Raw genomic sequence first — 14,404 nt, 5'->3', positions numbered from 1 at the left:
GGGAATGTGAATGCCACAGTTTAAATTGACAACTTACTAAAAGTTAACAAAAAGAAAAGAATAACAAAAACGCAGCAACCCTTTAAAAAACAATTAAGAACCTAGGGTGGCTATGCTATAATATTTAAGACATTTAACTTTCAACAAAACAAAACAAAACAAAACACCTCTGAGACTTTCAAAGAAATAGGAAAGCTTGAACCAAAATAAAGAAAAACAGTAATTAATAGAATCTGACTCCTAAAGGACCCATATGTTGATTTTAGCAGACAAATGATTCAAATGATTCAAAAAATTCAAAGGCCTTCAAAGAATTAAAGAAAATTGTGTTCAAGTAATTAAAGAAAATACAAATGGTAAATTATTGAATGAATAAGGAAACTCCGTATAGGAAAGGAAACCAAAGGAAAGAAAGAAAAGAATTTTAAAAATTATAATAAACTGAAGTTAAAAAAAATCAATACATGGATTCAGCAGAGTTGAGCAAGGGGAAGGAAGAATCTGTGAACTTGAAGACAAATAGAGAAGTCTCAAGTTCAAATAATATAGAGAAAAAATATTGAAGAAAACCAGAGTCTCGGATATTTGTGGGGCAACATTGACTATCCAACCTATGTATATTGGTAGGTCCAGAAAAAGAGAGCAAAGTAACAGAATCAATATTTGAAGATACACAATGTTAAAAACTTTATATATTTAACAATAACTAAAAATTCACATGTCCAAGAAGCTCAAGAAAACTTAATTAGAATAAATAAAAAGATATTAACACATAGAAACATCATAATCTAACTGCCAAAAACCCAAGACTGATAATGGCAGAAGAAAATGACTAATCAAGTTACAGGCTAAAAAGCTTGAAATAATTCCTGACTTTTTATCAGGAAAAAAAAAAAAAGGAGGCTGGAATGCAGTCAAATGGCATATTCAAAGTTCTGGGGGAAAAAAAAAGGCAGTCAACCCTTAAAACAGTGCAATAAAAATCTTTAACATGATAGAAGATAATAAAGGAGAAAAGAACCAAAAAAGACTGAATCATATAAAAAACAAATACCAATATGACAGATGTAAATCTAACCAAATCAATAGTTACATTAAACTGGAGTCCTAATGCATTGATGATGTGAGTATGAAATGGTTCAGCCACAAACAGCTGGGCATTTTCTTCCAAATTAGAGAAACACCTATCATACTACCTAATTCCTTTTCTAGGTATCTGGCCAAACATGTCCATACAAGGACTATATGCTGATGTTTGTAACAACATTTTTCATAATAGTCCAAAGTGGTAAACAACCCGAATGTATTTCAACTACCAAATGAGTAAATAAATATATTTTGCTTATACAATGACATACTACTCAGGAAGGAAAAGGAACAAGCTATGAATATATTTAGCAACATGTGTAAAACTCAAAACATTATGTTAACTGGGAGAAGCCAGACACAAAAGACAATATATTTTATGATTCCACTTATATGAAATTTCTAGTAAAGGCAAACTATAAAAATAGAGAGCATTTCTCTGATTTCTTGGAGCTGGAGACAGACCAGGGCTGTCCTCAAACCACCATCAAGGAGTCTTTTTATGTAATGGAAGTTTTAAGACTGTTTTGGGATAATAGTTTCACAATTATATAAATTTACTAAAACTCATCAAATTGTATCCTTAAAATGGATCAATTCTATGATTTATAAATCATACCATAACAAAGTAAAACAAAAGAGCAAATTTTAAAAAATCATAAGGAGACTATTGCTCTATTCTACAAGAGGTCATGGTAACCTTGCTGGCATGATAGAAGTGAAGATGAAGGGAATTTGAAGTATGTGAAATATATTTTGGTTTGGACTCAATTCCTTGGTAAGGGATTAAATATAAAGGAGAAGGTAAGAAAAGATCTGGAATTTTTGTTTGGGCAACTGGGTGGATTGTGGTATAGTTAATGTGATTTATTAAAATTAACTATAAGCACATAGAAAGAAGTTTTGTTTTTGTTTTACAGTATTTACTATGCCGAATACTTTCCTTAAAAGAAGCGTATTTCCTTTTCCTTCTTTAAAAGGAAATTTTAAGTTTCCTATTTGATATCCACATGGAATGATCAAGTAGGAATTGGTCTGGAGCTCAAGACAGAATTCAAGCCTGAAGATATGCTTTTGAGGGTAATCGATATATAGAGAGATTAAATCAATAGGATTTGATAATATCATTCAGTGAGAGTGGGATTAAAGTATAGGGCAAAAAAACAAATAAGTGACACACTAACATTTAGTGATGTAGGAGGAAGATAAGCCATCAAAGGATATTGAAGGGTGGAAATTAAAACAGGAGGAAAACATGGTGTCACCAAAAAAGAAAAAGAAAAAAAAATCAGTGCTAAAAGTATTATGGAGGCAATTTTCCACTGTTCTGAATCCTGCTGAAAGGAGAGTAGGGTGAGGAATATTCTCTGGGTTTAACAATAAGCAGGCCGTTGATGACACCTGCAAAGATGCATTCAGTGGTATGGGAAACAAAGTGAACTGCAAATAGAATGGGAAGTACATGGAAACAGAGACTACAGAGACTGAAAGACCACAGCACTGAAAGGCTCTACTGGGAAGCTGAGCAAGGAATGAGAGAATCCCAACTAGAAGGCATGTGTATTCATGAATGAGCTTTTCTTTTACATTTTAACTTTTTTTCTTTCTTGCTGGCTTTTTTTTTTTCCTTCCTTCCTCTCTTCCATTCGCTCTCTCTTTTAGAGAGAATTTTAAAGATTAGGCACTAAAGTATATTTGCATTTTGGTATAGCTAGTGAGGTACCACCATTCACACAGGACTGAGGTGAAGTCTGTATTTGGATGGTTGCCATCCCAGGTTTGAATTAGGAAAAACTAGGTCCTCTGAGATCAAGACAAAGAAGACCAAAATGCCCAGACGCCTTAGTCATTATACCTGTTGGCCCTGGGGACATCTCCAGGAACTGATTCTTTGCCTCTAGAGGATCACTTCAGGCGGAATTCTGGATTAGGATGCTGCTAGTTTTAAATCTCTGGCTGTACTGCTATGGGGGCCAGCATCAGAAATGACTCTCATCTCCCAGACTAGGCTTTGGGTGAGTTGGGAGACAGACTGAGGCCCAGGTAGTGCTTTCTCTGAGGATGCTTTCACAGAATGGAGGGGACTGTAGTTATGGAGAAATATCTTTTATCTTTATCTTCATAGAGAAATATTTAGAGGTTAGGACAGAATGGTGGGCGTGGAGGAGGTCGGGTCTGTTAAGCCCAGTGTACTGTTTGGTCCGGGCTTTGAATTTGATGACAGAAGTTGTCCCTGTGGCTAAAAGCTTATCATCTCCTATAGGACTAAATAGAACCTCATAGGATAATGTCTGGAGCACCTGGATTTAAGTTTTATTTTTGGGATTTTAGTCAAGTTAATTAACTTCTCTGACTCTTGTTTTACTCATGCATACTGGCAACAGTTCTTTTCTCATAAGGAATTTTCTTTTAGTCATTAGAAGACATAGTATATGTAAGGAGCTAAAAACAGAGGCTGGAGCATAAATAAGCATTTAATAAATATTAGATTTTTTATTATTAAAGGAGTAAAATAATTTAAAATGCCTGCCTATTATCTTTTGCATTCTCTACATCATCATATAAAGTGATTGCTCGCGATTTCTATATATCTATAAAGAGCCTAGAATCCTCATTTGCAGAAAGAATTTTTTCAGCAAGAATTATTTTTCCATTTCCTTTACATTTTTTCATTAAAATAGAAATAACAATTTGAACTGTACATATGAAAAATTCATTGGTGAGTTTGTTATTCTACCAAAGGCTAATTAGAGAAACAGAAGCCTGCAAATTTTTGTCCTTCCCTCAGTCCTAGCTTAAGGCAAATAGCAAATATATTCCTTCCCCAAGTGAAAGACTAGTGCATGGCTCCTGCAAAGGACAAATCCAAGGCGCCAGAACTGTGCTTCATCTGCAGCTCAGACACTTTAATAAAGAGTATATTATGCTCAGTCCTGTCCTTCGGAGAATAGCTCTTCCACTTGGCTGCCTGGGTGGAAAAGAGCATTGAACTGTAGTTCCATAGTGATAGAAAAGAAAGACTTCTGTAGTCTATCTTCTTCTCCACCTCCGGCCCCACATATGCTTCATGAGCTGCAGAAGCTCCTGACCTTTTGCTGTGAGGAAAGTTTAGGTTTGATTCTGTCCCTGGTCAGAGACAGAGTTAGGCTGAGTCCAGCAGGGGATACAAGCTGGACATATTGACCCTTCTGTCAAACATGTTGTCATTCAACCCCAGGCACACATTCCACTCCTGTTTCTGCTCTTGTTGTTCATGCGTTCTTTGATAAGGAAAGAAGTTGCTCCTTTGGTCCTTTGATTACCATGGTGTGCCTAGTACGTAATAGGCATTTGACAAATATGAATCCATTAATCAATAAATTATTTAAACATGAAAAGCTCTTTTTGAGTTCTTTAGATCATAAGGAATCAAGAGCCTGGTTTGGGGGTGCTTGTGTAGTTCAGTTGGTTAAAGGTCTGAGGTCATGATCTCAGGGTTGTGAGATCAAGCCTCATGTGGGGCTCCACTCTTGGTGTGGAACCTATTTAAGATTCTCTCTCTCCCTCTGACTCTCCCTCTCCATCCCCTGTTCTCTCGTTAAAAAAAATGAATAAATAAAAGAGCCTAGTTTGTAATCCTCCTCTTGAATTCTGGAAGGACTGTGCTGGTCTTTGGGATTGAGCTCTTCAGATGGTCAGTGTGGTGTTGATTTTGGGGTTCTGGTGCCTCAGAATCGATTATCCTTATTATTATTATTATTATTTTTAAAGATTTTATTTATTTATTTGACAGACAGAGATCACAAGTAGGCAGAGAGGCAGGCAGAGAGAGAGGAGGAAGCAGGCTCCCTGCAGAGCAGAGAGGCTGATGCGGGGCTCGATCCCAGGACCCTAGGACCATGACCTGAGCCAAAGGCAGAGGCTTTAATCCACTGAGCCACCCAGGCGCCCCTCCTTATTATTTTCTTCCTCTTACTGATAGTCACTACTCATGACTCCTACTAGCATATCACTCTTTCATCTCTGGTTTATCTAGCACCTGCTTCCAGTATATCCTTTATAGTAAGCATTCACAGTTAAGTGCAGAATCACTGAGCACAGATCCATAGAATTTCCCATCTTGAACACTGCAACAGTCACTAACTGCAAGCCACAGATTTTCAGTGTTGGGCTATAACTGGCTGAGGGATGGAGAGATTTAGGTAATATAGAATTTGATCAAAATACATAACTAATATATGGGTAGGTAGATAAACTTAGCAGCATATTAATAGATTCCATGGCTTATAAACATCTTGAGGGATAGTTTTCACAGTTAACCAAACATCACAAAATTTATAGATAGCAGATGAACACTAATTACAGCTACCTTTATTGAGTGTTGATTCTCTGCCTGGTGCTCATCTAAATGCCCTATGGATCTTTTCAGTGATCTTTAACTATCCTGTGGTAGATACTATTATTTTCATTTTAATTTTAAAGAGGTAAGGAATAAAGCAGACATATTAAGTAACTTGTTCAAGGTCACAGAGTCAGGATTTAAACCTAGGTGATCCATTTCCAGAGTCTTTAATTTTAAAGCTATTTTCTTCTTCAAGTTTCCAGAAAAGAGGCAAAGACAGAGAAAGGTATTTAAAGAGACACATGCTATGCAGTATATAGGTAAGAGGCCCACAAATCCAATTGGATCTAAGATTTGTCAAGAGGTCAGCTAGGATGTTGGCATTCTTTAAATCTGTAGTCTGCAGATCAGGTTTTCAAATTTCAGTAGAACTTTCTACAATGATGGAAACTTTCCATGTTTGTACTACACAATTCAAGAGTCACTAACCATATGAAGTTACTGAACACCTGAAAAACGGCTAGTGCAACTAAGGTACTGATGTTAATTTAATTTAATTTAAGTGTAAATAGGCACAAACATCTAGTGGCTACAATATTGGACAGTATAGAACTAGACCACTGACTTATAAGAAACTTGGAGTAACTCTGCCTGGTCTCTGTTCATGCCCAAGCATCCAGAGCTCTCTGCCCCTTGCGTTTTGTCCAGTGACTTTTCTCCTTGTTGTGACCCAGACTCCCATTTCATTTTTTCTAACATGGGTCCTAAGATGCTTTTCAATAATATACAAATTCACTTAATTTTTATGCAGAACTTTGTGCGTGTGTGTGTATGTTCTCAACATTCTTTTTCAGAAGACTCTCCATCAGATTCTCATAAGAGTCATAACTCAATGTTAAGAGCCATGATAGTCCTATTCTTTTCCTTTAATCCTGACCCCTTATCAATTGTGCCTAGACAGGCCCAAAAAGTGATTACTTCAGGTGCACATTTGGATATATCTTCTTGAAGATAATAGCAAATAATTGAAATAGAAGAGATCTGTGTGGCACCAAGATTTTAATATTGATCTTTGTCACTGCAAGTGTTAGGTGTTAATGTCTAGAATGGCCCACAGGTCTATCTAAGCTTTACTCAGAGTAGGAAATGCAGATTCTGTTGACTCAAGATGGAGTTTACTAGAACAGCCTCACAGAAGTATGGAATGCAGAGAAGGAGAAGTCTCTATGGAGGGACAGGGAAACCACCTGCTCTAAGTTCAGGTCCTTTTAGCACCCACATACTCCCAGGAATGCAGAAGGTTAGAACTTTACAGTCCTTAAAGAGTATCTTTTTTCCTCTGTCCCACATCATGCAGATGGAAAAATTGAGTCCTACTGAGCATAATGTCTAAATCACCACAATTTAAGATCACAGTCAAGATACAGACACATACACACATCTGCCTATCTGTGTTTATGAACAACCCTTAGGTCACATTTGTGCTTGCTAACATTTCCTTTCTGGTTGTTGGCATCAGTGTTAATTACCCACATAAATGTACAACATAAAATTCTTCCTTAGCAAGGAAGCAAGTCAGCTAACTCCTTGATGTTTCTGGATGAATTATATCCCTATTGGGTGCAGGTGTTGATTGACTTTTTTTTTTTCTTTTTTGTTTCTCCTAAGTATATTTTAGCATATGGTGGTCACTGATTTGTTGCCTCATGGGGTAGGAAATCAGTTTTTGTATCAAATTGTGAACATAAAGGTATTAGAATAATATTGAAGTCACTCCTTCTTATGGCTACTGTCTCAAAACATACTGCCACTGATTCTAACTGCAACTGTTTGACTTAACAAATTCTTCTCTTTCTGCCCAGTCAGACTTTTATTCCACCATGTCACCGTTCAACCAAACTACTGATAACCACCAGACCTTCACCTTGACTGGAATTCCGGGAATGCCAGAGAAAGACTTCTGGATGGCCTTGCCCCTCAGCCTTCTTTACAGTACCACATTCTTAGGTAACATCATCATCCTCGTTGTCATCAAGGTTGAGCGAAGTCTCCATGAACCTATGTATTATTTTCTAGCTATGCTAGCTGCCACTGACCTCAGCCTTTCACTATCTTCCATGCCCACCATGATTAGTGTTCACTGGTTCAGCTGGCGCTCAATAACCTTTGATGCCTGTGTCACTCAGATGTTCTTTATCCATACCTTTGGGGGAGTGGAATCGGGTGTTCTGGTTGCCATGGCCTTTGATCGCTTTGTGGCTATCCGCTTCCCTTTGCACTATGCTACCGTTCTCACTCATGGAGTCATCAGCAAGATTGGAGCAATAGTTCTGCTACGAAGTGTGGGTGCAGTGCTCCCTGTGCCTTTTCTCATCAAAAGGCTACCTTTCTGCCACTCCAATATCCTTTCCCATGCATACTGCCTCCATCAGGACGCCATGAGGCTTGCCTGCGCGGACACCCATGTCAATAGCATCTATGGCCTGCTGGCTGTGATCTTCATCATTGTACTAGATGCCTTGATCCTTTTGATTTCTTACTTTCTAATTCTCCAGGCAGTACTGGGCATTGCTTCCCGAGAAGAGAGGCTCAAGGCTCTCAACACCTGCTTCTCTCATATCTGTGCAGTATTGCTCTTCTACGTGCCTCTCATTGGCATGACTCTGATTCACCGCTTTGGAAAGCATTTGTCACCAATAGTGCACACCCTGATGGCCAATGTCTATCTGCTGCTCCCTCCCGTGCTCAATCCTGTTGTATACAGTGTTAGGACCAAGCAGATCTGGCAGCGGATTGTCCGGGTGTTCTGTGGGGACAGGATTGGTCCTTAATGGCATCTATGAGTTCCGTGTGTATGCAATCAAGTCAGGGAAGAGTATCAAATGTAGCACTGTCCAATAGAGTTTCCTGCAGTGAAGGAAATATTCTAAATCACTGTTGTTTAATGTGGTAACCACTAGCCACACATAACTATTGAACACTTTAAATTTTGATAGTACAACCAAGGAACTGAAGATTTAAATTTTACTTTATTTCAATTAATTGAAATATAAATTTAAATAGTCACATGTAGCTAGAAGATACTGTATTGAATAGTATAAATCTAATGGGTTATAATATACCTTTGCATAATGGTTTTGATGAAAGTAATAATTTATCTTAGGTAGCTTGATAGGTATGAATTCTCCTTAAAATGGTATATAACAGCTTATCAACGTTTTTTTAAGTTTTATTTCTTTAAGTTTTCTCTACTCCCTTGTGGGGCTTAAACTCATGACCCCAAGATCAAGAGTCACACACACTTGCAACTGAGCCAGCTAGGGGCCCCACAGCTTATCAACATTTACATACAATAAAATTAACTGTTTCTGGTATACAACTCTAATCAACTTTTGACAAATGCATAAAACCAGGTAACCACGAGTGACATCATAATATAGAAAAACTACATCAAAATTCCTTCTTGTTACCCCTTTGTATCCACACCCAGTCCCTGGCAAGCACTCACTTGTTCTCCATGTCTATAATTCTCTTTTTTGAGTGTCATGGACCCTGCAGTGTGTAGTCTCCATGTCTGGCTTCTTAGTATAATGCATGTGAGATTCATTCATGTTATGGTATGTATTGGTAGTTTATTCCTTTTTACTACTGAGCACTATTCCATTGTATGTCATTAACATTTTTTTTCCAAGAAAAATCCGCGGATTGTTTTTGCTCTATTATAGTCATTCTGGGATTCAATGCTGAACATAGGACATTTCTGTTCTTTTGCCTTTTGTGTTTATTTATATGTTCTTTGAGTGTTTTTTAATAAAAATAAAGTGTGTATGTGCAATAGGCTGGAAGCAAGAGAGAAAAAGAATAAAAAGAAAATGGCAGGTAAATTATGAGAGCATAGTGAACTTAATGAGCTGGAATAGGAACTCCTGTATATATGTTAGATTTTAATTTCAACTTCATTTTTGTCCAGAAAGCTTTTCTGACATGCCTTTCTTTACTTATGTTACAGTTTCTCATACTGTACCATAATTTACCAATAGTATATCTCCCCTGCTAGTCTATATACTTTATAAGAACAGAGATCCTTTTAACTTTATTTTGGTCTTTCCCAAGTACTTAATGTAGTTCAGAACATATGATGGATGTTCAATATATAATTTTTTTGAATTCATGAATGAGTGAAAACTGTACCTTATCAAGATTGATTTCATGTTTCCAAACTTCTTTGTTTCATTTAATATTAGTAAGTCTCATTTGAAATTACCAGCGTCATTAATTTTTGCCGGTGGGAACCAGTGGAAAGGGGTGGTATTTACATATAAATATGAACATTACTTACTGTGTAACTTTATGGAAATAATTAATCTCTCCAGATACTTGTTGGGATAAATATCTTCACGAGTGTGCCCAATAAAGTATGAGTATGGACCAGAAAATCTTTCAAGGAGGATTAAAAAGTCAGGGATTATTATATATAGTCAGAATTATTAATTCACAGCCTACTATGCAGAGGTGAATTCTGGTCAGAATGAGGCTTAAACCAGATGTAGACCTGCAGCTGGGAATCAAGCAATCTGTAGAAAGGATAGATTGAGGACCATGTATTACAACTACATTTTTTGAAGATACAGTGGAAGCAGTTGACTATAGGAGGCAGTATAGCAAAGAGTAAGAGCTTAAGAGTAAGCTAGACTTGGACTTGAATGCCAACTCTAACTTGCTAACTTTTAGTTGGGTAATATTCAAAAGCTCTCTGAGTTTCAATTTCCTCATTTGTGAAACAATGGAGAATACTTAACCTGTAAACTTGGTAATGAATAAAAACAACAACACACTTGAAGGGTAGAGTGCACTTTTTAGCATATATTGTGACTTCATCAAGTGCTAGTTTAATTATGCTTAAAAGGGTGGGTGGGCTGCGAATGTGACTCAGTAACTAGGTTGGCTTCTTAGGAGGGGCTGCTGGTTAAGAGGAGAGACATGGGAATGGCCAGGGTACAATGAGGCCTGTTGGAAAGAGTACATCCTGGAGCAGAGAACAGAGGGAGAACTTATCTGCACTCTTGGGATCCTGCTCTGACATTCAGGGAGCCTCCCTGGCTGAAACTCTGTAGCCTAAGGCAGGGTGAAGAGGAATGGTTGTAGTTTTAGAAGATACCCATTACTGTCAGCCCCCAGGGCCATCACTATGCTTACAGCTCCTGATATATGGAGTTTGCTTAGGCCTGGGAGCAGGGTTTGAAGCTGTCAGGGAGAGGTATCTGAGCTATTACAGAGGAACATATTCTTATGGGTCCCATAATTCTTGTTCTACCCAGTATACTCACCAATAAAGAGAGCCCTCTGCTGCTTGGTGACTCCACTAATTTTCCTATAAAGCCTCCACTCTTGGGAGCTGGTTTAGTCCTTGCTAGGTGATGGGACTGAAGAGAAGTTGGTCATTTTTCCTCATGTGAACAGGTAAGAAGAGTGCGTAAATGGAAAAGGATGGGAGGCAAAGGGATTAAGGAGTGAGAAATCCTAGGAAAAAGAGGGAACTGAGAAGAACAATGAATGATGGCAGCTATGTCAGCTGGGGTGAAGAAATGGAGGGGTGTGATGGAACCTTGATAAAACTGAGATAAGAGACAGAGGACTGGAGGAAACAAAAGGAGAATATGACCAGAACTCTCTTCTGGTGGACGAGATTGTTCAGGCGTCAGTAAACCTTACTAATTGAAGCTTTCTGTTATTCCAGATCCTACTTTACTAGCTAGCATTGAGAAAAAAACAAGAATGCCCAAACTTTTGAAGAACTCACCTTCCAGGCAGATAAAGAAGATTAAATCTGCTTATATAAATTACTAGTATCAGCCATACCTCCATATTAAGAATTAAATGGAAGTCCAAGCATGAAGTGGTGCAGAGAAGCAGAAGTAAAGTTTCTGGTTAATATAGCCTGAAGCTGTCAGGGCAGGTTCCAGATTGTGAGGAGAATAGATTTCAGTGTTGAGAAATTACCAGGAAGTTTGGGATTGGTAGATAACATGGATTGGTTTTTATCATTACTAATGCCAGAAAGCAGGGATGTTGACCTGTCAATCACTAAATGATTGCGTTGGATGGATCTTATCCAAGTCATTTAATCTAAGCTTTTGTATATGAATTGGTAGACATTACTTTCTGGCCAATCAGTTGGAGAACTGAAAATAAAAAGCACTAGCGTTTTCTTCTGGTTAGTAGGCAGTGCAGAGAAAACCCTGATGAACTGAGGCACTGAGCTTTATCTTACAACTGGTTCTGGAACATGCGAGCTCACCAGACCAGAGAGGAAGCCCTCTGCTCCTTCTCCTGTCCACATATCTATCCATAGGAAACACATTCTCCCACAGCAAAATGAGCCATTGTCTCATCTCCTTTTACCCCCTCACATCCTCAGTGTCATCTTTTTGTCCTTTATGAGATGAAATTCAAAGAACAAAAGATAACTGGTATCTGCTTTATGGTCACCTGATCTCTTGATTACTCTTCCATTCCAAAACTCCTCCTTACATACACCAGTATATAGAGACATACACAATATAAACATATAAACAGTCACATATTTCTAAACACACATGGATGCCCCAAATATTCTCTTTAAATAAGCCATGAGGACATTGTTTTCTTTTATTGATTGCTCATCTCTATTGTTTTTCTAAATCATATATACATATATATGACTATATACATATATGTACAATAGAGTATAAACAATTCTTATATTTTAAAAGACAGAAATCACACTGTCCAACTGTTAAACTTCTCTCATAAGCTTAGCTTCTCTAAACGGTTTATGGTTTAATGATAAATAATAGACCTTAGCGTTAGTAAATCTGGTTTTGCATTTTGAATCTGTATCTATTTTACCTTTGATATATTGTTTTATCTTGCTAGGCCACTTTCCTTTCTTTAAAAACACCTATATCCATTTTTCCTGGGCCGATATAAAATTATATATAAGATGGCTGGTAAGTGTTGACATATACAGAGGACCTTAATTTATCTCCTTTTCTCTCTCTCTCTCTTTTTTTTTTTTTAAAGATTTTATTTATTTATTTGACAGACTGAGATCACAAGTGGGCAGAGAGAGAGGAGGAAGCAGGCTCCAGGCAGAGCAGACAGCCCGATGCAGGGCTCGATCCCAGGACCCTGGGATCATGACCTGAGCCGAAGGCAGAGGCTTTACCCCACTGAGCCACCCAGGCGCCCCTATCTCCTTTTCTCTTAACCTACCCTCCTTCTTCCAGTCAGCGAGAGGATATTACTCTCCTTAGTTTCCCTGGTGGCTAGGGAAATGATTTCCCTCTGGCTCATCATTCCCGTAAAACTTCCAGGCTCAATATATATTTCTCTCATCTAGTCTTTATCCATATCTCTATCATCTGTTATTTATTTATCCACCCATCTAATGTAAATTAGATTATTAGAGTTTTTATCATGTACCAATCACTAAGTTTGTCTCTAGAGAAAATACAAAGATGAATACATATTTTTTATATTCCCAGAGAGCCAGCATTCTAAATGAAGAAAGAAATGTGATCAAGCAATAGAATTTTAGTGCTATTAAAAAAATATGTAAAGTACTATTGAAGGACAATCAATAGTTTGAGTGATTTGGTGTTGCAGAGAGATTCTTGAATAGTTATCACAGAGGAGATTCACTCTTTTTTTTAATGTTTAATAGTGGCTCATAAGGTGAATGATTGAAAGCATTCAATGTTAAATTCAATTTACTTCTCATTAATGTTTGCAAATACTTTATTAGCAATTCTTAAATATTTCAAATCAACCAACTTAAGAACAGAAGACGTGCTTATAAGTCTTCTGAGGTGATGTGAAGACCGAAGGGAGCCTAGGAGTCCGAAACAAGAATCTCAACAGCCTTCTGTTTTCCTGCCTGGCTAGTCTTCCCTTGTGTCCCCATGTGGAATAGCCCTTCATTAATATTTTGCCTTGGCTTTTCACACTATTCATTCCACTGAGTTGAAGGAGTTTTGAATGCAGAAACTGTTCTTTATTCATTTTTGTTTCCCTGATTTTAGTAGTAACTGACATTAAAATAATCATTTAGAGCAATGCCTGGGTGGCTCAGTTGGTTAAGCATCTGCCTTCGGCTCACGTCATGATCCTAGGGTCCTGGGATAGAGCCCCACATTGAGCTCCCTGCTCAGCAAGGAACCTGCTTCTCCTTCTCCCTCTGCCTGCTGCTCCCCCCGCTTGCACTCTCTCTCTCTGACAAATAAATAAATAAAATATTTAAATAAATTTTAAAAATTTAAAAAATCGTTTAGAGCCTAAATGATTGACATAACTCAGCATGTTTGTAATCTGTACCTCATTTGACATTAGTTTTCCTGATTCTTTCTTTCTTTCTTTCTTTCTTTTTTTTTTTTTGACAGAGGGAGATCACAAGTAGGCAGTGAGGCAGGTAGAGAGAGAGGAAGGGAAGCAGGCTCCCCGCTGAGCAGAGAGCCCAATGCGGGGCTCGATCCCAGGACCCTGAGATCATGACCTGAGCCGAAGGCAGCGGCTTAACCCACTGAGCCACCCAGGCACCCCTAGTTTTCCTGATTCTTAGTATTTTTTTCAACCATGTATAATATAATAATATTAAATATTATAGCAGAAAAAGCAATTAATCTTTTTCCCCCCTTTGGAGTAACAAGTCTATTCTATGACCATCTTCAGTAGAATGGAGGAGGGGGAGAAAATAACCAACAGTCCCTTATATTTGTTTATATAGCAACTGACAATGCCTGGTACTAGCAAATTCCTTGCATCTATTCAGATACAAGACAGAAAACCTACATACTGAAAAATAAAAATACTTATGGCTGACCATATCCACACAATACATGGGCTGAGTATATCATTCCTTGCTAGCTCTTCATTGATGATTAAACACCCTATATACAAACTTTAAAATAGTGATGATGACATCAGCACTCAGTGAACAAGTCCTAAATAGAATTGCAA

The 14,404-nt window shown here is 37.7% G+C and overlaps 1 protein-coding gene across 1 annotated transcript; it reads left to right on the top strand.

Moving 5' to 3' along the window:
* Window positions 1-6,575: 6,575 nt before the first annotated feature.
* LOC308350884 (olfactory receptor 51H1-like) lies at window positions 6,576-8,238 on the top strand (the record flags this gene model as incomplete). Its single annotated transcript, XM_080816345.1, has 2 exons — window positions 6,576-6,707; window positions 7,270-8,238. The coding sequence occupies 2 exons, from the start codon at window positions 6,576-6,578 to the stop codon at window positions 8,236-8,238; spliced, it is 1,101 nt and encodes a 366-aa protein (XP_080672471.1).
* Between the last annotated feature and the right edge of the window lie 6,166 nt (window positions 8,239-14,404).

The sequence above is a fragment of the Martes martes genome (genome assembly GCF_963455335.1).
Source record: "Martes martes genome assembly, chromosome: 10".
NCBI classification, from domain to species: Eukaryota; Metazoa; Chordata; class Mammalia; order Carnivora; family Mustelidae; genus Martes; species Martes martes.
This window is presented reverse-complemented; position numbering and strand designations above follow the sequence as displayed.